At 51.9% G+C, this 22,799-nt stretch overlaps 1 protein-coding gene across 1 annotated transcript in view; it reads right to left on the minus strand.

The window, feature by feature from the left end:
* Positions 1–629: 629 nt before the first annotated feature.
* RGS9 (regulator of G protein signaling 9) overlaps positions 630–22,799 on the minus strand; it is a 62,209-nt gene continuing 40,039 nt past the window's right edge. Inside the window, exons 12-19 of the mRNA XM_045569615.1 lie at positions 20,985–21,098; positions 19,629–19,744; positions 15,895–15,982; positions 13,832–13,970; positions 12,087–12,172; positions 9,710–9,827; positions 2,381–2,865; positions 630–1,037 (exon numbers count right to left, since the gene is read on the minus strand). Coding sequence (XP_045425571.1) covers positions 890–1,037; positions 2,381–2,865; positions 9,710–9,827; positions 12,087–12,172; positions 13,832–13,970; positions 15,895–15,982; positions 19,629–19,744; positions 20,985–21,098 — 1,294 coding nt within the window. The 3' untranslated portion in view covers positions 630–889. The remainder of the gene's footprint in view (positions 1,038–2,380; positions 2,866–9,709; positions 9,828–12,086; positions 12,173–13,831; positions 13,971–15,894; positions 15,983–19,628; positions 19,745–20,984; positions 21,099–22,799) is intronic.

A 22,799-nucleotide genomic window follows, 5' to 3' on the forward strand; every position in this document is an offset into this window, starting at 1 on the left:
CGTGGGCTGATGGCCTGGCTGCTGCGGGTCAGGACCCACCAGTGTGTCCACAGCACAGCCAGGCTTCCCACGGGGCTCCCAGGCAGTGACGGTGCATAGTGTGGGTGCAATGCAGGACCATTCCCAGGAGATGCAGGACCCCTCCAACCATGATTTTGGCTTAAGGACACCCCAGCGACCTGGCCAAAACTTTCTTGGAACCACGCTGCCACTGGAGACTCTCCCTGCCCACTCCTCCTTCCCCAGAGGTCACTCCTGCACCTGCACAGTCCGGAGCCCCCAACCCCCATCTTCTCGAGCTCGGGCCCTTTATCTTCCCCAAGTGTTTTCCCCAACAAATCTCTGGTGCATCAAATCCCAGCTCGGTGTCTGCTTCTTGGGGAATCTGAATGAACACGCCTGGCCTTCCAGGAGTGTGCCTTTGCCAGCCCTCCCCCGACACCCCGGGGCAGCCCTGGGATGCGTAGCTGACGAAGCCTCACACACAAACCCATTTAGACAGCGAGGGAGCTCTTGGAAGTGACTCGACCACATCCTTTTTCCAGAAAACTGGAGGAGACGTGAGTTTAACTCATAAATAATTGCCCGTAGGTAACTAATAAAACCAGACACACACACTAACATTCCAATCCAAGAAAACTCTTCCAAGTTAACCTTTTATCGGTTTTAAGGCAGCAAGGAAAGTCTTCCGGTCCACATGCCTTTTTTCTGCCCAAGGGAGGGGAAGTCAGGAGGAGGAGGAGGAGGAGGAGGCCACTGGCAGCCAGCCGGAGCATCACAGTCCGGTCCTCGGACATCCTCCTAACGCGCTTTGGTTCCCGAGCAAACGCGACCTGTGGCCCCACCATGCAGCGCCTGCGGGGAGCGTCCTCCTGGGCCAGCCCCTGGCTCAGCCTGCCTTCCCCGCGGCCTGGCTCTCCCAGGGGCAGATGACCTCCTCTATGGCCCGGCCACCCGCCTCTCCTGTCGCAGTGTCCTCCGGGTCCATTAGGCAGAGCCCGCTCTCCGTGGGCACGTCCATTTTGATCTGGAAAAAGCTTCAGGGGCAAGAGGAAAGCAAGTCACGTCGGGGCAGGAGGGACACCAGATCCCCGGATTATCCTGACATCCCTGAAGATTAGTGCCCAGGTGTGTTTACCAAAAGCCGTGTGCGCAGCCATTGGCTTCCTGGATCCCTTTTATTGACGGTTCATATTTGTTGAATTAAAGATAATTCTGAAGATGCTTTATTTTCGTCTCCAAGGGGCTTGAATGTTTATGGTTTTGATGAATTCAGGATGTCCCTGGAGGACATGCCAGTCCTTTAAACTGCCCGCTGAGGAAGTGGGGGCCCCTGAGAAGAGAGCCTTTTAAAAGCCCAGGTGTGAGGCATAGCAGTGGCCACAGAGCTAGAACATTCCTTCTGCAGGGCCAGTTGGGAAAAACCAATAGACGCACTCACACTGGATCCTGACCCTCTCCTAAGGCACCCAGAGTCACCCGCCCTCCCTCTCCCCCAGCAACACAGGCAGTTGCAAGTGACAACCTCCATGTGACCGTGCACACTGCAGGCAGAAGCCACGCTCCTGGGGTATCCACGGCAACCTAAGACTGCATGGCACCCCCTTCTCCAAGCCCAGGCAGGGCCAAACACAGGAGCGTGGTGATTGGTGCCGGGGTGGCCCTGACCACCTCCCCCAAAACCCAGTAAGGTGGGGGCTGGTTCTCTGACTTGCATTGTTTGCAACTTTTCTTCCTGGCACTGATCCAGGCATCGTCAAGCACTCCTCAGAGCCTCAGCTCTGCACCCCGTGGGCTGCCTGGGGGCACCTGGGGCCCTCGGAGGTCAGCCTTGCGGGGCTACCCCAAATGCAGTTTACAGGGGCCACTGCTCAGGCAGAAGTTGGGCACTTTCATTTCCACAGACACAACTGCTGGAACAAGGATCCCCACAGCCCCTCTGAGAGATGGTGGGGGTGGATGCAGGAGGGGTGGGGGGAGCGGAGGCAAGGCACTTAGGTGGGGCGGGGCGGGGGCTGAGCCCCTGGACCGTGCCCTGGGCATCCTGCCACCTGCGGCTTTCACTGCTGCCTGCTGTTTACAAATGCAGTGGATTTACTAGACTAATAGTCTTGGGATGGGGCAGGGTGAGCAAAAGAGCTTAGAAGGGGGAAAAGATGGAAAAGAAAGATGCTTGCTCCTTCTCCTCCTTCTAGGGAAGACAGGGGAGGACAAACTGAGTTTCTGGAGACCTTCGGGGGGCCCAGGGATCTGGGTGTCTGCTCTCCATGCCCTCCCACCCCGGCCCCCACCCCGGCCCCCACCCCAGCCACCAGCTCCAGAGCACCCAGGGCACCGTGGGGCCCGGGGCACACACGGCACACACCCCCCTCGTTCTTACTTTGCTACTCTCTTGGATTTCAGCCGTGGCAGCTGCTGGCCCACGTCCCCCAGGGGCTGCACCTTCCCGTGGGACACCGCGGGGCACTTGGGTGAGAGCCTGGCGAAGACGGGCGAGGCCAAACAGCCTCGTCGCAGAAACCTGCTGAAGGACAGAGCCATGCGGGCCTTGGGGGGGGCCCTGGGCCGGCTGCGGGGCCAGGCGCCGTCGATGGAGCCCTCGCTGCCCTCGGGGTCGGAGGGCCCGTGGGGGGCCCTGGCCCCACTGGGCTCCCCCTTCTGCTCCGCGCCCGAGGAGCTCTCCAAGGCCACTCTGATGGGCGAGGGGCAGATGGTGCTGCTGGGCCGCCGGATGAAGCGGCCCGGCGACGGGAAGGGCCTCCTGGGGGACCGGCAGGAAGAGGCGAAGGGGCTGGTAGGAGAGGGGGGCACGCAGGTCCCGGTGTACACAGCCAGGTGCGGGCTGGGGGCCAAGTGCTGGCCCGGCTGTAGGGAAGGAAAGGAGACCCTCAGTGGTGGCTTGTGTGGCCTGCTCAGCAGGGACCCCGGGCTGCCCTGCGCTAACCCAGCCCCCCTCCGATGGGGAGAGCGCAGGCCTGGCCTGGCTGCGCCTGGGGAGGTGGGAAGGGCACCCAAAGCCACCTGTGACAACAGCACAGCCACACGGAGACCTCCTGCCCAGGGACCTGCCTGTCCCCCAGCCCTGGCCACCGTCCCTGGGGCCAGCCAGTTGTATCCCAGGGCACAAACTGACCTTCCCCCATGTCTGGAGTGCTGGAGCGTGGCCAGGCTGAATTCCCGATCACCCCTCCACTCCTGTCCCCACGTGAGCAATGCTTAGAACCCACCACACCCCACCTCATGCCTTCCCATCCTTGGTCCCCAACCTCAGGTCTGGAGGCATTTAAAACACTGTTAGCAGAGCAGTGGAGCTGCCAGAAGTCCCAGCTCATGCCTCACTGACTCCTCCAGGCCTGAGGCCCCCCGTGCCTTGGGCCCAGACTGGGGTCCACACTGACAACCCCTTTGGGGGCAGCTGAGGTTTCCCCAGCCGCCCCTCGGGCTGGGCAGGGGTACCCGGGAAGGAAGGCTGAGCATGAAAGCAGGCCGTGCAGGTGAGATGGAAGCAGGGAACACAGGGTGAGGAGGTATCACCGGAGAAGGGGGAAGTACTTCAACCTCCCTGGACCACCGAGACCCAACCCCCAGAGCACGTGTGCAGGAGGGGTGGATATGGCATTTTCAACCCAAGGAACCTGTAAGAGCTTTGTCTGAGCTGACAAAAGGAAACTAAAATTGAAATTTCCAGCAGGGACTTTCTGCTATCCTCTCTCTTCCCTTGGCAGAACGCATGGGCCACATGGGCCATGTCCCCTCCCAAAGGCCTGCTGTGGCCCTGTGCCACGTCAAAGCCCAGCGTGAACAGAGCTGGGAGAAGGGGCTGGGGGCTCCACGACAGTCGGCCCAGCACCGCCTCCAAGAGGGAACTGCAGTGACTGCAGTAAAGAACAAACCCTCTTTTAATCTGCCACACGGGCATCCTGCTCAGACGCATCCTCCTGACCCTTGGGCCCAGGCACTCCCCAGGGCCTAGCAAGAGGCTGCTGGCTCCCGCAGAGGGCGGCCTGTTTCCAGATCACCTGCGGAGGGAAGGGCAGGTGCACCCACAAACAGCTTTCTGAGGAAGAGAAAGGGCAGAGGGCTGCAGAGGCCAGGCTGGGCTGGGATGGGGGGGGGTCTCCATTCTCTAACACTCACGTCCTAAAGTCCAAACAAGATTCTGTTCTGAAACTGCAGCTCAGAGCCCCTGGTCCACAGCCCAGACTCCCACAGGCCACCTGGGGCCACTGGGTTATGACCCTAACAATGACGTTAATTCACAGCCAGGACTCAGCAGGGGTGAGGCCCTGGGCCGGGCACTTTACTCCGCAATCATGGATTATTGCACTTACTCCACAGAGCCCCTCAGTGAAGCAACTAACTGGCATTATCCCCAGTTTACAGATGGGGAAACTGATGCTGGGAGACGCCAACCCCCTCCCCCAGGGACGCCCCACTGGGAACGGCAGGGCAGGCTTTGAAACCTGGCTCGCTGACTGCAGAGCCTGCACAGTGACCGCCAGCTGGATGCCTTGGTGGCCGGCAGATCAGCCGCACCAGCCACCCAGTATGGTATTTTGTTATAGCAGCCTGGACAGACCGAGACATCAGCCAAGCCTCACTTGCACGACTGTGAGCTAATAAATGGCCGTTGCTTGTGGTCTTTTCTTGCACAGCAAGAGAACACTGAAGCGATGACTAAATGGAAATCTCAGGCCAGGTCTGTGTGACCCAAAAGCCCCTGTTTTTTCTACAGACCCATATCGCCATCCTACTGCCTACGGGATTCAGATAGGACTTGGGGTCCTGGAGAATGGGCCCAAAGTACAAAAACTAAAAAACAGACTTTGTCAAAATAGAGAGGTATCAAAGAGGGGCCCTCTGGGTTCATTACACTGAATCCCACTTCCTTAGAATTTGTAATAAACTCCTGTGATGATCCCACTTTACAGGTAAGAAAACCGAGGTCCATGGAGGTGATGCAACTTGACCAATATCACACAGCTTATGACGGGACTAGCCTCTCCGTGTAGCCCCAGTTCTGTGCCCTCCTCCCTCCTCTCTCTGCCCCTCTTCTCCCTGCCCCACCCTCCCCTGGCATCTTCTCTTCTCCAGGATGAATGACAGACAGATGAGGAGGGTGGCCACTTACCTTGTCTGAGATGGGCCTCTCTTCTGGGCAAATGGCCATTGGCCTCACCGGGCCTGGACACTCTAGGCAGGAAGCCTCTCCCACCCTCTCCCACCGGGAACCACGCACCCGCCCCTCCAGCCCGTGCCCCACCTACCAGTGGTGCGAGGCAGCAAAGCAGCAGCATGCAGGACACACGGCAAAGAATGTGACACGACACAGACAGTGAAGGAGAGCTTGGTGCGGTTTGTTGTGTGTGGCTTTTTTATTGTGCCAGGGAACCCGGGGGTGGGGCAGAGCTGGCAACGGAACCGGTACGTTAACACGAGAACACAACCACAGGCTTGTCAATGCACGGCCAAGCAGATGGTGCACAGAGATGTAATTCGTGTTCCGTCCTCGGAAACTGGGTGAGAATTTGACAGAGACACTGTGGCCACCTGAACTCCCACTTCCAGGGAGCACGAAGGTGAGCAGAGGGCCACATCCGGGCGCAGCATGCAGCATGCAGTCTCCCCTCCCTGTCTCCTCTGCCCCCAAAAGCAAACTAGCCAAGTTGGCCCCATGGGGAAAAATCCTCACAAACACGCCATCCCTCCTACCACTCACCCACTCGACAGCATCCAGCACAAGACCTTCCCCATTAGAACTGACCCTGACTGTAGTCATGGAACTCGGGGCCGCAGGACTGACCAGTCCCTATGCTGTTGCCGGTCAGTCCTCTCCTAGCAGCTGCAGAGGACATGACACCGACCCCTCCCCCTCCTCCCCTCAGACACATCCTAACGTTCCCCGGAGAGCTGGGAGGGCCACACTGCGAGACTCTGGGAGAGCAGAGAAGGAAGATGGTCTGCAACAACAGTCCTTTAAATACCCCTCGGGAAATGCCTTAAATAATAAAGAATAATGAGCCACCGTATCGGACAACACTGCCAGAGGGAAGAAGGCACACGCCTGTTCTGAGACCATGAGGGTGAGGATGGTGGTGTGTTGACAGTGACAGTGAGGGTGAGGATGCTGGTGATGATGACAATGAGGGTGATGGTGACAGTGATTATGATGATGGTAGTGATGATGAGGAGGAGGAGGAGGAGGAGGATGGTCGTGGTGACGCTGACGATGGTAAGGAGGATGATGATGATGGTCATGATGATGAAGGTGGGGACGATGATGAAGGTGGGGACGGGGACAGCAGCTAGCATTTACTGAGCACTTACAACATGCCAGGCATGGTCCTAGGTACTTGACTCACATTTCCCCCCGGCCCTTGCATTTTCACTTAGTACAACGAGAGCTGTCTTTTCTCTAAAGGTCAAGCTGGAAAATGGAGTTCTATAAAGGAAATCCTGGTGCCTTGTAGAATAACTTATATCCTAGTGTAAGTTAAATTGTTTAAAGTATGGCATTAAGGAATTCAGATGGTGTCTAAATACATGGCATAATAGAGACTATCATGATGATTTAAATATATCATTAATATTTTCCAAATCAATACTATTTCTGATGCTACTGAAGATTCACATGGGCCCTCACTAGCGTGTGCGGCCTGCGTGTCTGACACCGAGCAGGTTCCCAGCAACACCCGGGGAGTTCCGTGTGCCTGACACAGAGCACACGGCGGCGGGCGGTGGGATGACAGACGCGGCGAGCGCAAGCCTGTGACACGTGGGGTGGCAGGTAGTTGAGCTAAAGATGAACAAGACGTGGTCTGTGCCCTGAAGAATTCATGACGTATTCGACACCCTCACCACCATTCTGCCAGGCGTGGAATATCAGCTCGTATGGAGGATCTAGGAGGGACAGCAGCTATCCTCTGCGTTCATGCTTCTCAGACGTTCCCACCAGAGCAGGCCCAGCGGCCTGAGAGCCGGGGACACAGGCTCCCCCGGGGTCTGCAGGCAAAGCCTGAACCTGCCACAGCCAGGCACACAACATCTTTGAAGTGTCAAATTGTATCTTAAAAAATTCATGGGCATTTTGCTTTCTACTTCATAATATATTCATAATTATTTTAATGTGAAATTTTAAAAATTACCTAATTTTCCTCCCATTCCAAATCTTCAAGTAAAATGGATGCCCCAGACTGGTGCCCTCTTGGGATTCACAAAGTGTGTTTTGAGAAGTGTGGGTCTGGCCCCATTTCACACACGAGGAAGCAGAGAGGTTAAGGGACTTGCTCAAGACCACGTGACTGGTGCTAGAACCAGGACCTGGGCCCAGGGCCCAGGACGCTTTCTCCAAATCCAGGGCTCTTTCCCTTCATTCATTCATTCATTTGTCATTCCTTTGTTCTGCTATTCATGCCACACGTTTGTGCAGAATCTGCAAGGTCCCGAGCATTAGGCTCCAAGTAGTGAAAGAGATAACTGTGGTCCCTCCTCTCATGTTACTTAGTTTACAAAGGTTCATTATCTGAAATGTCTGCCTGGGGGACCCTCTGGAGTTGGGGGAGTCCAGTATTCTTCCAAAGAGAGGTGCATAAAGCGTATCTCTCGGTGCTCTTTCAGAGCGTGAACTAGCCTATGACTGGTGAAAATGGGAAGCGTAAGCTCCCGCCTCCTCGGTTGGAATCATTTTGCTAACAAGAAACCAGTGACCACAAACTCCTTACGACAGCCGGGAGGTCTCCAGTGACCCGGCCCCTGCCCACTCTCCAACTCGCCTCGTACCATTTCCCTCTCATCCGCCAGGCCCCCTTCCCCTGGCCTCTCAGTTCACTCCGAGCCACCTCCCATCCCAGGGCCACTGCCCACGAGTTCCCCTCTCCCTACAACGCTCTCCCTGCCTGGCCCCAATGTCAGCCACCTCTTTCTCACCTTCTGCTTCTCTGTCACTGCCTCAGAGAGGTGCACCCTACACACATCCCACTTCCCCTTTGCAGAACCACGTCCATTTCCTTCATCATCCGCTCAACAGGTTTTATCTTGTATTTGTGTTGTGAATTGCAGTGATGGCCTGGATGCTTTAGCTGTCCCTGTGTCCATGTCTTTTGCCTTGAGACTTTGAAACTTCTTTCACTAGAGATAGAGTCCATTTACCCACCCCTGGAATCTGGGCTGTCCGGATGACTTGCTTTGGCCAATAAGATGAAGTGGAAGAGACTGTGTGAAGCCTTGTGTGTTCCCACTGGCTCCCCTGCCATTCAGACCCCACCACGGCATCATGCCCAGGCTGGGCTGTTGCAGACGGGAGAGACGTGAAGGAGAAAAGACTCTTCCCACATAGCCCAGCCTGGGCTGCCACAGATCGACTCCCCGACACATGAGTGAGCCCAGCCACGATCCACGGAGCCACACGGATGACCCCCATGTGCGTCAATAATAGATGCTTCTTTATGCCACTCTAGTTTTATGGCTGGTTGTTACCCAGCAACAGCTACCTGAGAATTTGCTTAATTGCTTCATATCAATCCTAGACTATAAGCTCCATGATCAAGGAAATGTGTCTGACTTATTCACCCATGCCGTGCACACAGCAAGTGCCCCATAAATGTGCTGAGCGAGTGAGTATTTGTGCCTGACAAGGCTGGTCTCTTGCTCACCTGTGGTCTTATCTCCCTTGCATTGTTACACAGGTGTAGGGGGCAAGCCTAACTTCAAGAATGACCTTCTAGACCTCCCAAGGTCAGAGTTCGAACTGTCCTCTTTCTCTACCCCTGCCCACAGGGCTGGCCTAGTCTACACCTACCGAGGAGAGAAGCACCAACATCTCAAAAATCCCCCAGGGAGTATTATCTTTGATCCTGACTCACTTTAATGCCACAGACATCTACCATCCTGCTTCCCACGAATGGAGACACATCAGCACCTTTGCTGCTTAGCCAAAAAGATGCTCCTCAGCGGCTACCTTACCTGACTGCCCTAGAGGCCTAAGTCTTCCATTCCTACAGCTACTTATTTCCCCAGCACGTACAAGGGGCTGGGAAGACGGGACGAAGAGAGCCCACCAGCCCTCAGGTCACCGTGACGAAGAACAGACTCACCAGGAGAGATGTTGTAGCAGGGCCTTTCTAGGCTGGTGCGACAGAGGGGCTCAGGGCAAGTGCTTCTCTAGGGGAGCCCTGCAACCCGTCCCCTGGGGGGATCTCAGACTGCTCTAGAAGCAAGAGTCTAAACTGAAGAGACAGGATGAGGAGCTTCATAAAGCTATTTTAAACAAATGCTCCTGGAAAAACTATGCCTTGTGGGTGGGGAGAGGCCTTCTCTTTAGTTTTCCAAAGCAAAGAGTGGTACACGAAGCAGCCTGTTTTCCCTGTGGTTCTCGCCGCAAGCACTCGCTAAGGCAAGACAGGCAGGCACGCAGCCACTGAGTCGGGCTCCCCCCACCCGCCACCATGGCCGCCCCCATCCCCTGCTGAGCCGGGAACAAGCTCTAGCTGCTGTGGCATCGGCAAGTCCGCCACGAAGGAAGTTAGAGGACTATGGGATGGACCTGATGACCCTACTGCGCCATGCGTGGGGAATGGAATCTTCTAGACTCTGGCCCTGCCTTTCTTTGTCTGCCCCTCCCAAGTGCATGCCCCCGGCCCCAGGAACCACAGATTTATTTAGGAGGCGGCTCCTTCCTGAGTTGGCTCCTACGGTCCAGCTTGCTCATGACCTGGGTGATGTCCACCGTGTTGGCCGCTTCTCGAGCCTTGGCCTCTTCCTCCAGCTGCCTCAGGATGACGGGGCTCGGGCTGGAGCGCAGGTGACGCCGCATAAACGGGAGGCTGGCGCTGGAAGGAAAGACAGATGGGTAGTTGGTGGAAAATGACACTGCTTGCCCAACGATGACACTGTCACACCTGGTGGGAGTGGGGGCTGGGAGGCCAGAATCTGGATTTGTTCCCTCCTTTTCCCAGTGAAACTCAGGTGGGGTCCTCAGGGCCATGACCAGCCTTGGCTCCATCCTCCCCCTGGGAGGACAAGACCTCAGTGAGCACCAACTGCCACCAGGTTTTAGGCTGGGCTCAAGGAAGGCTCTTTGGATGGTGAAGATTACAGACAAAGCTTCTATGATATTTAGAAACGAACTTGTTATCTTAACTTCCTGTAAGATCTTCATGAAAGAAGGGGGCTGGGAGGGCTTGGGTGCTGGACGCCCAAGGCTCCAGCCTCAGGAGAGAGCCGGAGTATTTGTTTTTAAAAAGCCAAGACTCTGGGGGGGAAGGAAGGAGCTGGACTGTCCAAGAGGGCCAGGCCTCAGTGGACAGAGAAAAAGGGAAGGGCCCGAAGGGAGTGGTGGGCTGGTACCCTGCTCATGCCCAGTATCTTCAGCACATGTCAGAACCTTCTTCAGAAGCCAGACATGGAATCCTGGGACCAACTCTCTCTAGCGTGGCCTTAGGAGCCAGGACAAAGCTCTAGGTGTCTGAGGGCTGCAGCGGGTGGTGAGCAGATGAGACATTTGCCTTTGAGGCCCCACCCAGGCTTGGAAAATATGCATTTCGGTATCAGTTAGACCAAAGATCTAGGACCGACTCCACATTTCTGAACTACATAAGTGCCTAGAACTCTTGTGTCTATCCCAGGGAGGAGGAGGGCTCCCCTACCAAGAAGTAAAGCCTCACATTGGATCTCTCACTAGCTCTGCCAACGGGAAGGCTTGGAGCTAGGTTTAACTTGTCCTGGGAAAATTACATTTTAATACGTTGTCTTATACCTGCAAGTCATGGAACAAACTCACATTTGTTCACACACCCATTGCAATCCCTGCGTGGATACAGGCCAAGCTTCACACTTCACAAAAGCATTGACACATGATTCTCACTCACAATAGTGAAGACAACGTTACCCAACTGCAATGCCCCACACCGAAGCCAAGCACCCCACCAGCGGTCTCTGCCACCCCAGGAACTCACAGCCCCAGCTGTGCCCCAGAAAAGATCCCAGCTGAATTCCCATGTCTGCCCCAAATTATAAACTATCTGGAGAGAGAAGTACAAAACTCCCCTTGCTTTCCCCGTTACTTTCTGGCAGAACTTCTGGAACTATTACGGCCCTTTCTTCTGGCTTAAAGGAGAAGCTTTTAAGTCCCCAGAGACACTGAACTCCCTTCCTCAGTCTGTAAACCTAGAAGAATAGCCCCACAAAGACCTCCTTTGTCTCCTTTTCATAACAGGGTCATTATCCTCAAGAGTGAAACCAAGTTGGGTGTTTTTTTAAGCCCTTTTGATAAAGGCTCTGGTCCAGCCACCCGCCTTTTGCATTGACTGAAGACGCTGGAGAAAAGCCCAGCAGGGGCTGAACGGGAACATTGACTGACCACGGAGGGGGGGCGGGGGGGCAGGACACTCGGCTGCCGGTGGGGAAACCTCTGCCAGAGGCCCACGACTTTGTTCAAGCTGTCATTTGGTTACTCTTTTGAATCTTCAATCCCTGTAGAGTATTTTTTTCCCCCAAAAAAAGTTCAATCTGCCACTCAGAACATTATTTCCTTCACTGTCCCAGTGGCTCTACAAGAAGAGATGGTCCACATCTCGAATGAGGAGAGTGAGAATGAACGAGTTAATGGACTTCAGTCCCCTGGGGGCAGAGTGAATACTCAGGATGTCACCGTTGGCTTCCTCGCAGTCTAGCATTTTCTCTTGGGGTGCCATATGCTATTCTCTCTAAAGTCTTAAATACGGGGGTGTAGCTAAATTCACTCCCATACATCAGTTTGAGGGTGGAAAAGTACAGCCATGTTAATAAAAAAAACCAGTGAGATGCTTCCATTTGTGATAAAGGGTAATTATTGATCTGATAATCAAAACTGTTTCAAACCAGCATTAAGGGAAGCAAACTCACTGGTGGGAATTGCTAAGGAAGTCTTGCTAGAGTGACTACACAGCATGCTGAAGCAGAGGAGCCACTTGTCCTCTAAACAGTACTCCCCAGTCCCCAATATTTTCATCAAGCAAATATCTCAATAAGAGCCGTTTGCCTGCAAGAGACCCTCACTCCTCTGTAAACGAAACAGCGGGCGGCCAGCAATTACAGACAACTCCACGTGCCTTCTCTTGGTGGTTTCCTGAGGTTCAATAGCTTTGGCCAGCATTTCCTTATAGATGGGAGATTTTAAATAGCGAGCGTAAGAATCCTAGAGCGGGGAAGAGAAAAACAGTAATTATGAGAGAGACACTGCCAAGTCAAACAAATACGCTTGCCCCATTTTCAAGCCCTCCCTCGGCAGCAAAATGAAAACTGTAAGAGAATTTGTCTCCTTATGCAAAAGGTGTTTGTTTGGGTCGGTTTGCAGGGCTTGCAAGTGTGGTTCCCAGGCCAGCAGTGCCGATTTCACCCGGGAACTTGTTAGAAACGCAACCCCTCCGCCCACTCCAAGCCAAGCCACCTGAAAAGTCCAGTCGTAACAAACATGGGACCAAACCCACTGCCACAACCCAAGGATGGAGAATATATTTTTTAATTTATTGAAATGGTACTATCCTAAAGACAAAGTGGTAACAATAAAAGTTATGAGAACGAGGACAGAGTCTGAGAATAGGAATCATGGAGCCACTGGGTCATGCTGCATTTATGGCCACAGGACGCGGCTATAGTGACGTCGAGTCCACTAAGCACATATGTCATTCTCAAGTTACCTACGACTCTGTCCCATCCTGGCCAGTGGCTGGCCTCCCTGGGCATCCCCTAAAGGGCTCTATGAAAACTACATTTTTAAGAATCAAAACGTTTAAAAACATATTAAGTAAGGATATTATTAAAGAAACCCTGCTGTGAATCTTACAGTAGCAAAAACACAGAAAAACCAACCCCACTGACAAAAAAAAAAGGAAATGGTAAAAAATGGCTAATCTGGCTTGGTGAAAATTCTAAATTATTATTTTTATAATGCACTAAAAGGCTAAATGGAACAAATATAAATCGGGGATGCTAACGCTGACCACGCCCACAAACCCACATCGCACGACATAGTTTATAGGGATGCTTTGCCGTTGGAGACGTAATTGCCGCAACGTGAAGTTGAAGTCCCCACAGACAGTCTTGTCAGCGGTGGCCCCAAAGAAGAACCAGACTGGACAACTTCCCTAAGGCTAACTCTGAGCCTCAGATACTAACTTCTTATGAACGTGACTGATTTTTCCCGCAGGTTCCCTCTATTTATTTTTTTTAATTTCCTGAAAATTCCCACCGTGTTCACATGTGACTACTAATCCAGAAGGCTATCTGAGTTCTCACAGGGTTTGATGACGATCACACCTAATTTGTCTCTTTTAGACACTACACCCCTGCGTGCACTATCTGGCCAAGGCCATGAGAACGGCCACCGCTGGACAACAGGGCTAAGCGCTCGGGCCTGGGACTCAGACGGGAATGGGAATCCCAGCCCACCTCTGGCGAGGCCTTGGGGGGCCACTGGATCCTGCAGTCGCGACGCCTACGGGTGGCTTCCAGCACACAGCTCCGTGCTCTGCCCAGCACCTGCACCTCCTAAGCCCTCGCCTGACGATGGCTATCGCAGTCATGCTGTCCCTGCTAACGTCCTCACTACCAGCTGTGCTGCTGCTGCCCGTGAGGCCCCACGAATGCACACGGCTCCTACGGGGGTCCTCCCCGGCCAGCGCGGGAAGGGGTTCAAGAGGGGTGGAAGGTGGAAGAGACTGCTGACAATTCCGCATCCCGCCACTGGCAAGGTGCCATCCACATGTCATCTCCCTTTGTCCCACATCTAAGGAACTTTCCAGGTGCGGAGGGGAGGGCCCCCTGGCCCCCGTATCCCAGACCCAGACCCCCCTACCTTCTTCATGAGCATGTAGATGTGGGTCTGCGCCGCGTCCAGCACATAGCGGTGGGGGTGCCGCAGCCCCTTCACCGTGATGTCCATGGTTTTGCCGTCTATGTTGATCCAGCGCCTCGCCCCTGGGGCCAGGAACAGCCTGGGGGCGGGGGGCGGGAATGTTAGCGAAAGGAGCTAAACCAAGTCCATCAGCGAAAGGCTCACGGGCGCTTGGGAGCGAGGCGACCCAAGGAGACACTAAAGAGGTTGAGCTTTTGAAGAGGTTGTTAAGCAACTTTTCCCAGAAGCAAGAAAGCAGCCGTGCAGTATTGGGAATGTGAATATTTCACTGTGATGTTCCCAAGCCCCAGGAGAGAGAGCAAAAAGGGGGAGTGGGGTGGTAAGTCCAGGTTGGGTTAGGCCGTGGCCATGAGGGTGAAGAATCCAACCTCCAACTTCACACCTTCTGCCTCCTGACTCACCGGGATCCCAGGGGCCAATCTGGAACCAGGTGAAGGCACCTCCAAACAGGTGTCCTGGGGCCCTCTGCTCTCCCTCGGCCCAATCTCAAATGCTGAGTTGGGAGGCAGCCCATAAAATCCTGGCATCCAGAGGTTGGACCCCCGGGCAGCCAGGCCAGCGGCCCCAGTGAAACCAAACTTGGCCACACTTAGTGAGTCCTGCGGCTCTGCCTTGGATTTGGGGCGTGCAGACCTCTCCTAATACTTCTGATTCCGAGTCATTGTGGGGTTAGAAATACTCACATGGATATTTTCCCACCCTTCTAAGATGTACGTTAAAATTTTGGAATTCAAACTAGGATTTACCTAACCGGGGAGGAAGGAAGCTGATACAGCGGTGGAGGCTGCAAGCTCCGTTGCAGTGGATTTCTGGAATTAGGAGTCATGCGTGTGTCATCGTGTGTGAGGCAGTCAGGAGCCTACTTTTCTGGGGAAGGACATCATGGGACCTTCCTGGCCCTACAGACCTCCCCACCCCCTCCTCACCTACCCCCATTTCTCTAGGTGTGTGAGCCCCTCCCTATGGGAGCAGGTGGGCGAATTTGCAGGAGAGTAAATGTGAGAAGTGAGACCTCAAGCTCTTCCCTTCTATGTTGTTGGTGCCTCTCTGGAAATTGGGGTGGCCCAACCTGAGTCCACTTGAAGGAAGGACATCAGCGGTCCCGAAGGCCAAGTCCTCAGAGGGGCGGAGCTGCCCGACCTGCTGTCCAAGGCTCCTTGCACAGCCTGGTGGCCGCAAAGGGCAGGTTTCAGCCCACAGTGGTGCTTGGGCTTAGAACCACAGCCAAGCATGAGTCTGAACTAAGAATGCTGGGTCCTCAGGGCCCAAGGCCACCATCCACCGTGGCCAGTGCCAACAGGAGGAACCGCAGGGATGGGAGCATGGCAGGACAGCAGCGCCCACTAGGCTGGTGGGGGCAGGAGCGTTGGGGGTGTGGGAGTGTGGCTCTCAGCAACTTCGGTGGCCCCGTCACATGCCTCCCTGTCCTTCCACCTGGCCATTAAAAGCAGGACTGATCTCTTTAAAAGGAACCCTTGGCTCCTGGGTAATTTGGAGGCAAGGCCTGGAGAGGGATATATTTGTGCTGCCCACATTTGTACCCCAAGCTGGGCTGACTGTCCCAGACACGTGGGGGGACCTCCCTTCCCTGCATGGTCCTCGCATCTCTTGGGCAGCTTGGGGAAGAGCGTTCCCATCTCACCTCTTCTCTCTCTCTCTCTCTCTCTCTCTCTCTCTCTCACACACACGCACACACACACACACACACACACACACACACACACACACACCCCTTCTCTTGGGAGACCTCAGGGGTTAGTCAAAGGAAAAGCATTTTGCACCGCTTTTTCAGCCCCTGGCCACGTTCGCATAGGAGCAGGGGAACCACATCAAACGAGAGGAGCCCAGACCTCCCAAAGCGGCGGGGAGGTGTTCACAGCTCGGCAGGTCAGTGGCCGCCATGCCAGCTGTGGCCGCTCCATCCTATCTCCGCCTCCAGCGCACCAGGGTGGTCAGCGGGAAGCCCAGGGGGAGCCTTGCCCAACCCTCTGGCCAGTCCTCACTTGTAAATCTCCTCGGCTTTCTCCTTGACCTTGGACTGATCTCCGTACTTCAGGTCCTCACAGGCTTCCCAGAACCCCAGGTTCTCCCCTGCACCGGGAGGCGGGGTCCACGCGGGCGAGAGCCGGACAGGAAACGGGTTGGGAGAAGACAAGAAGAAATAAGAGAAATGGGTCAACTGGGATAGATTCGGTTCCCCGGCTCAGTGAACGTCTTTCCTTCTGCAAAACAAGCCATGGCACACTGTGACGCCGGACAAAACACTCCTGCGGGGAAGGAGCCACATCTCACTTCTCTGGCCTGGGGGGTCTCGGGAACCTAGTACCTGCTCCACACGTGGTCTCTGAAATAAACTAGACGGGACCCCCGCGTCTGCAGCAAAGTTCCTCACTGCGGCTGCCGTCCCTCCCTCCAGCAATAACGTCAGAGCTCGCACTAACCCTCCTGAGGCTGTCACATGCTTTTTGTCCTAGAATTTGGCTGTAGCAAACACTGCCTGAACAGGTTCCCACTGGCTCACCCACAGTGTTGCCACGCTACGGGTTTTCTGTTTGCTTTGCTGCTGTTTGACGACTGTGGGGGGGTTCTGCCTGCTTTGCGTGGCTGTGTAGAGACCCCTTCTCTTACAGCCCCTCACAGGGCACGCTCCAGCCCAAAGGTCCGCACAGAATGGCCACTCGAGCAGCAATCCTGAAGGACGGGACCCTCAGGGAAGGCCTGGCCACGAGGGGGACTTCACTGAGCATCCCCTGAGCCGGACGGAGTCCAGTCCTCTGGCCCAGAAGGAAAGCCGGCTTCCTTCGTCTCCTTCCAACCTGAAGTTCTCTAACCCTTCTCCACAGCACCCACAAGCATTGTGAATACAGCGATCCCGGGGACAATTTGTGCCTAGGAAAATGAAGATGATCACACCAATGGGAGAGCAAGAGCCTGTGTGTGGGGTGTGTGTGTGTGTGTGTAAATCGTGGAGTGCCCCTGTGTGGGGAAATGGAGAAGAGAACCCTTCCTCTCCTGTCATAGTACAGTTGACCCTTGAACAATGTGTGGCTTAGGGGCACTGACTCTCATGCAGTCGAAAATTCACATATAACTTCGTGTTTTGGGGTTTTTTGTTTTGTTTTGTTTTGGTTTGGTTTTTTGAGACGGGGTCTAGCTCTGTTGCCCAGGCTGGAGTGCAGTGGCCCAATAATAGCTCACTGCAGCCTTGAATTCCTGGGCTCAAGTGATCCTCCTGCCTCAATCTCCCCAGTAGCAAGGATTATAGGTACTTGCCACCACACCTGGCTAATTTCTTAAATTTTTGTTAGAGATGGGGTCTTGCTATGTTGCCCAGGCTGGTCTCAAACTCCTGAGCTCCCACCTCACCCTCCCAAAGTGCTGAGATTACAGGCATGAGCCACGGCACCCAGGCACATATTACTAACTTTTAACTCCCCAAAAACTTAACTACCAATAGCCTACTGTTGACTGGAAGCCTTGCCAATGACATCAACAGGCAATTAACATATAAATAGACCAGTATCTATTAATACATTTATTTTATGTATTCATGACATACATGCAGTTTTTTCCTTATTTTTTAAATATTTCTAGGCTATGCAGTTTGTCCACAAGTTTTTCCAAATTATGGTAAATCCCCCCAAAATTTTCCAATATATTTATCGGAAAAAAATCTGCATATGAGTGGACCCATGCAGTACAAACCCCATGCTGTTCAAGGGTCAACTGTTGTCTGTTTGGTTGTTTTGAAAGCTGTTTCAGATTTGAAAAGGCTGTACAATTCTAAACTAGTTGACATTTGTCACATAACTCTACAGAGGTCCTTCCTCTTTAGCATGAACTTGAGGATGCTCCTTGGACGGGGGTCATAGGCCAACATTGTGCTGAACCGACAGGCAACTGAGCTGACATTGAATGCAATATAGACCACCTTGCCCATAGCAGAAGGCAGTTCATCACTTAAGGTATTAAATAAGCAATTATTCACAATAGCAAAAGTTGGGAACCACCCAAATGTTCACTGATAAGGAACAGATAAACATATGTGTATAACCATGCAATGAATTATTATATGGTCATAAAAAGGAATGAAGCGTTGTTACAGGCTACAACACAGAAACATTGTGCTAAGTGAAAGATGACAGAAGGCCATGTACTGTATGATTCCATTTATATGAAATGTCCAGAATAACCAAACCCACAGGCATGGAAAGCAGATCTGTGGTTGCTCAGGGCTGAGGGTGGGCAGGGGAGGGGGGGGGAGGGGAGCAGCGGGGAGCAGGTGGGGGAGAGTGAGGCAAAGGGGATGACTTCTAACAGGCAATGGGTTTCTTTTTGGGGTGGTGAAAATGTTCTGGATTAGATAGTGGTTATGATTGCGCAATTTAGTGTATATACTAAAAACCACTGAATTGTACACTTTAAAAGGGTGAATTTCATGGCAGGTGAATCACATTTCAATGTAAGCTTTTTTAAACAAAATTAAATGATTAAACTTATGAGTCTTCTGCCCTGTTCATACCCAGAGCCTCAGGAATCTCATGAGGAGATTGGCAACTCTACGGTTTAAATAATGCAAGGGAATACTCTCACCTGTTTCTGGCTTTTAAGGAAAGCATGCGAGATAAACTTAGAGTGTAGTTTGTCATTTCGCCACTAGATGGCACCATAACCACGTATTCGCCAGCATGCCCCGTCTCCATCCATGTTTTCTGGGTTTTACTACATCATGGCAATTAGGCTTGATTAGAGAGAAGGATTTTCAACAATCCATATTATAGGGTAATGTTCTGCATCTGGCAGTCAACCAGGCTAAAGCCATGCCCAGGAGGATTAGCGTCAGCAGCAACCCCACAGATAAGTACGTTTTAGGTAGCAGGCGGCTGAATGTCGAGGCTCAAAAGTGAAGCTCCCCAGGGCTGGGACTCGGGAAGGAAGTAAATACATCTTATAAAAATAAATATTTCAATGGAGGTGGTGAAGCCAATTGAACGCACAGCCTAGTGAAATTGGTTCTAATCCGGCCTCTTGGTTTTCCCAGGTGTGTAATATGTTTAAGAACTCACAGGTGCTACCACGAGAAGACATCCAGAGATGGGATGTAAGATGTGGCCCTTTCCATTCCATTAAAATCCGCACCCTCCCAAGGCCCTGAAGAAATCAGGCCAGGAGCTAAGGCGGTGCTTCTCAGTCACCTGCACATTAGAATCCTGTGGGGAGTTTTCAAAACTTCAGAGACTCCCACCCCAACCAATAAAAAGCACTCTCTTGGGATGGAAGCCAGGCAAACACAGGCTTTAAAATACCCCCAGGTGAATCAAATGTGCAGCATCACTGAGCTAAAGAAAACCAGGCTGCCAGGCAAAAAGAGGAAGACCGCCTGTTTCCATTCCCTTCTTCAAGGTTTCCCCAAAACGCTGTGCTTAGAGGCAGGAGAAGGAAGAACCCCTTGGGTGACAGTAAGGACAGCCAAGATGGAGCCTTCAGAAATGCGGGGGCCACTAATGTGGATTTTGTGAGCAGATGCGATTTTGCCCCAGACTATGGGGCTTCTTAGAGCCTATGGAAAGAATGGGTCCTGCACTCCAGTACCGTTCTTAAAGCTGTCAAAGGAAGCACCTATTTAAGGGGATAAGCAAAGCTATGAAAACGCCTGCCCAGAAATTCCCCAAACCCTAGGCCAGACATTAAAGGAGTGTTTCTAAAAGGAAAAAAAAAAAAAAATTTAAAGACCCACCACTGAATTCTTTCTTGAGAAAGTACTGGAAGCTTTGTCGACCCTTGGGGTCTCGGATCAATTCGCTGAAGTTGAAGGCCCATCGTTCCACCCGCATCTTGGTTGGGATTTCCACCCTGCGAGGACAAGGATGTGTGAAGGCACCGACATTCCACGCGAGGCAGGGGCTGTGCCAGGCGGTCGTCCGGGTGGGGGTCAAGGGCATTAGCTCCTCAACCCCCATGAGTCCCACGGCCCAGGACTCAGCCCAGTCCTCCTCCTCCCCCCATCACTGCATGAACACGCAAGCCAAGTAATCACTCGCTACGAAGATGCAGCCTCAGACAAGTCCCCTGGGGCTCACGTCAAGGAGATGGCATCCCAGAGGGAAGGAGGGTGCCCACATGGGGACCCTCACACTCGCCCTGCTCCCTTAGCCTTCAGGGCAAAAGAACTCAAATGCCTCCTGTTGCCCTGCCTCCCTCACACACTCAGGCCATCCCGTCTCCTGCCCCCACCTTCCCGAGTTGACCCACAGACCCTTTTCTTCCTCCTCCCTCTGTTAGCCCGGACTCTCCTCCTGCAGTTCTGCCCTCACCCCGTCTCCCAAGCAACATGTTTGTGCCGCTACAGTTGCAACGAGTGTTCGAGATTCACAAACAGAGCAAAGGGAAAGGAGTCCCTCCCAGGGCAAGTCTAGGGCCCTGCCTTCCTGGAACTTGCGTTTACTCTAATTAGATATCAGACATGCAAAGCCATAAAGATAATTTTTTTCATTTTTAAAAATAACATATTGTTAAACACAGTCATCATTTGACCCTGCAATTCCACTCCTAGATATACACCCAAGAGAAATGAAAACAAAAACCTGTAAGTGAATGCTCATTGCAGCATCCTTCATGGTAGCTAAAATGCAGGGACCACCAAATGTCCATCAACAGAGGATAAACAAAATGTGGTTTATCCACGCGATGAATATTATCCAGCCATACACAGGGATGAAGTGCAGATACATCCCACTACCTGATAAGCCTTGAAATCAGTATGCTAAGTGAAAAAAAACTTAAGTAAATGGAATCATACATTGAGTCACAAAAGACCACTCAATGTATGATTCCATTTACACAAAATGCCCAGGACAGGCAAACCCACAGAGACAGAACAGAGATCCATGGTTGCCTAAGGCTGGAGGAGTATGGAGTTTCTTTTTTGAGTGATTAAAATGTTTTAAAATTGATCGTAGGGATGAGGGAACTGCTCTATGAATATAATAAATAGCACTGAATTGTACAGTGTAAATAGGTGAATTTGCACAGCATGTGAATTATAACTCAAAAAGCTATTTAAAAAAAATATATATATATATACAATACATACAATTTGGCATTTAAATCCCAGAACTGCGTGTCATCCGTTATCCACGGGTTGCTGGGGAGGCAGCCCGACATGATGGCATCGTTGGACGAGAACTGCTCGCTGTATTTGACAATCCTGAAAAGCAAATGGAAAACAATTTCATAGAAGCTCAACACCCAAGAGACAAAATCAATACTCCAGTTGGTTGACCAGCCTGTCCACCTTTTCCTGTATTGATTCAGTTACACACGTGTTCCTGTCTTCTCAGAAAAATGCTTTTCTAGCCATTGGGATTGGCAGGTATTTGACAAGATCTGTCCTTATTCTACTTGGGAAACAAAACGTCGTCTCCCAATCCAGTTACTTTGCCATTTCTCTGTGCCTCTTCCATTAAAATGTGGCCTCCTTACATTTTATCAGTTTTTTTAGACTCAAAGCCAACTCAGTTTGCCCTGTTCAAACAGGTGTCTCTGCACCCACCTTGGAAGCAGGAGGTGGCCACGATCTGGCGAGATGGTTGCCACGTCGGGTTCCACCCTTTGTCGGGATAATGCCTGGATTTGGGAACTTAGACCCATTATTCAAACCTGGGGTCTAACTGAAGCATGAACCCCAAATGAACTGTTTGGGGAAAGAGCTAATTCCCTCTCTTCTATTTGCAAATATATTTTATTGTTAACTACAGTTATCCTACAGTGGTATAGAACACTAGAACTTGTTCCTCCTATCTAGCTGTCATTGTGTATCCTTTAACAAATCTCTCCCTCTCTCTCTTCCCCTTTACCCTTCCTAACCTCTAGTATCCTTGGTTTTACTTTCTATGTATTTTCAAATAGCCAGAAGAGAGAATATTGAATGTTCCCAACACAAGGAAATGTTAAATGTTTGAGATGATGGATATGCTAATTACCCTAATCTGATCACTATACATTGTAAATATCAAAACATCACTGTGAGCCGGGCACAGTGGCTCACACCTGTAATCCCAGGGACTCAGGAGGCTGAGGCAGGAGGATCAATTGGTTGAGAGCAGGAATTCGAGACCAGCCTGGGCAACATAGTGTGACAGCCCTACACACACCCTGTCTCTAAAAAAAAAAAAAAATGAAAAAAATTAGCCAGGCATGGTGGTGTGTGCCTGTAGTCCCAGCTACTTGGGAGACTGAGGCAGGAGGATCAATTGCCCCCAGGAGTACAAGGCTGCAGTGAGCTATATGATTGTACTATCGCACTCCAGCCTCGGCAACAGAATGAGATCCTATCTCTTAAAAGAAAATCACAATGTACCCCATAAATATGTACAATTATTATGTGTCAATTAAAAAAAAAGAGTTAATTCCCTTGAGATGAGTCAGATCTTCTGAGTCAAAACATTCCTGGTGTCGGGGAAGTGTGGAAAAACCTGCTATGCCTTCTTCCCACCAGTGGGGAATTGTGCCCACAGTAGATACATAAGGTACCTACTGTCTACCCATGGGATTTTTTTATGGTGATTCCATTAATTTATTTTTTTAATTTTTAAAATTTTTAAATTGACAAATAATAATTATACATATTCATGGGACACATTGTGATTTTTCAATACATATAACGAATGTATGCTGATCAAATCAGAGTAATTAGCATATCCATCATCAACATTGATCATTTCTCGGTGTTGGGAACATTCAGTATCTTCCTTCTACCTATTTAAAACTATGTAATATGTTACTGGGATTTTGATAGAACAAGATCCATGCCCTTGAGATAAACTACAGCACTATTGCATTTGCAATTTATGCAGAACTCAAGCCCTTGGCTTCATTTTTCCCAAGACTCTCTTATTCTTTAATCAGA

Source organism: Lemur catta, chromosome 15 (assembly GCF_020740605.2).
Source record: "Lemur catta isolate mLemCat1 chromosome 15, mLemCat1.pri, whole genome shotgun sequence".
NCBI classification, from domain to species: domain Eukaryota; kingdom Metazoa; phylum Chordata; class Mammalia; order Primates; family Lemuridae; genus Lemur; species Lemur catta.